We start from the raw sequence: 1,896 nt of genomic DNA on the forward strand, positions 1-1,896 counted from the left end.
ATGTAAATGATGTGGCAATTGTTTGTTTCCTATTATACAAACGACAAAGAACAGTTTTTGGAGTTAATATACCATCATAGTCTTTCTTTTCTTCGCTACAGAATCACTAATTTAAGAGAAATATTCCCTACTGCTATAAATAATAAAATATAAATACGTATACATTAACTCTAAACAAAATGATTATCTTTTGCTCATGAGTGTTGTATTTAAAAAGACTAATTACATTTTAATTTTCAAATTCTTCAGAATACTCCAACAAATCAACAACCGATAGTGGTTCTTCATAACATAAGATATGACGATCTAAAGGCCATTATATCGTACATTTACTATGGTCAATGCTTGGTAACAAGTGCCCAAATACCCAGGCTGTTATCAGTAGCGGAATTCCTCAAAATACAAGGATTAAGTGATCTAAAGGTACTATCGTTTCAAATACCAAAACCGATAATAATGTAATTCCAGTATGTAATTTTCCCAGTTTCCAGATTATTACAATCTGTACTCAAACGAACAGGTGGCATTCGAAGGTAACAATAATTTCAAAAGCAGTAGCGACAATCCTATAGAAGGCTGTGATCTAACGAAATGTAAAAATAATAAGGTTTATCCAGAATGGACAGAAGGAGAAGATGATAGTAGAGATATTGTAAAACCTGAAACAATTTCACCCACTGTACATCCAGGAATTGACGAACCTTTGAAGAAAGGTAAAATACATAAATTAATATTTCAAATTTTTTTTGAAGAAACAAATTATTCGTAGATGAGCTTAGAATTTGTTTTTAATTGCTAATTGTAATCAGAGAAAATTACGGTCAACATAAATAAAACATGAGCATAACTTTAATTTACTGCCAATGTCCGTATTTCTAACGATTCATTACTGAAATACTATTTGAAATTGTGGTTATTTAGATTTATCTTAAGCGTTTTAAATTTTCTCTGTATCTGACGATAATATCACGTTTTGCATATACTTTATGATGATAAATTTATTTTTTTTTTCAGATATTACAGCTGATTTTAAACAGAACGTGTCTTTCAAACCGGAAATGAAACCAACATGTACCATCAATCAGCCACAAAAAAAATTAACAAAGGAATTGATTTACAAGTGTGATTTCTGTGGGAAAATTTTAAGCAATCAGTACAACTTAAAAGTTCATCTTGAAACTCATCAGGAAGGATATCATGCTTGTCATTCGTGTTCCCATGTATCCCGTAGCCGAGATGCTCTAAGAAAACACGTTTCTTATAGACATCCTCAGAATTTTGCAATTAAAAAGAAAAGGAAAATGGAAAATTAAACACATCCTAGCCCATAACAAAATACTCATAAAAGTGGCATAGGACTTTTTTCTTTGGAATTATGTACTTAATACAAAAAACTATTCAAACAAAATTCGTTCAGAACAGTTGCTAGAATTTCCTAAATATATTTGTAAAATCAATTTAATTTATTTTGTTTGTTGAGAAAATTGGTATAGTACTTATTTATTAATTGTTTTAATAACACTGTTAATGCAGTTATTACGATACGTTGTTTTTTATTGATAACAAATATGTAGTTTATGTATATAGAAATATTGTACGTATTGTTTTAAAAATATTTCTATGTCACTGTGGTCTAGAATTTTAACAATATTTAAAGATTGTGATGAAAATGAGTACAAATGCTTCTCATTTATTTTTAATGCTAAAGGGAAGTTTAAACATATTATACATGTAGTCATTATTATTTCAGGTTAAATAGTTCCTTTGAAGTTGAATATTTACTATTTATTTCTTAATTGTTTATAACAAAAGTTACTATATTCGTAGTTTTCAGTATTCTTCGTTGAAGTATTGTTTTGCTGTTCCTGATAATAAATATAAAAAAGTTATACATAT

General features: G+C 28.3%; 1 protein-coding gene across 1 annotated transcript; it reads left to right on the plus strand.

Annotated features, from left to right (window-relative positions):
• Nucleotides 1-249: 249 nt before the first annotated feature.
• Nucleotides 250-1,861, plus strand: LOC108743505 (the record flags this gene model as incomplete). The annotated part of the gene is made up of 3 exons (XM_018479079.2): nucleotides 250-423; nucleotides 521-713; nucleotides 1,015-1,861. Coding segments are annotated over 3 exons (666 nt in total), but the record flags the coding sequence as incomplete, so codon positions are not given.
• Nucleotides 1,862-1,896: the final 35 nt, after the last annotated feature.

This window comes from Agrilus planipennis, unplaced genomic scaffold, assembly GCF_000699045.2.
Source record: "Agrilus planipennis isolate EAB-ADULT unplaced genomic scaffold, Apla_2.0 scaffold522, whole genome shotgun sequence".
Lineage (NCBI taxonomy): Eukaryota > Metazoa > Arthropoda > Insecta > Coleoptera > Buprestidae > Agrilus > Agrilus planipennis.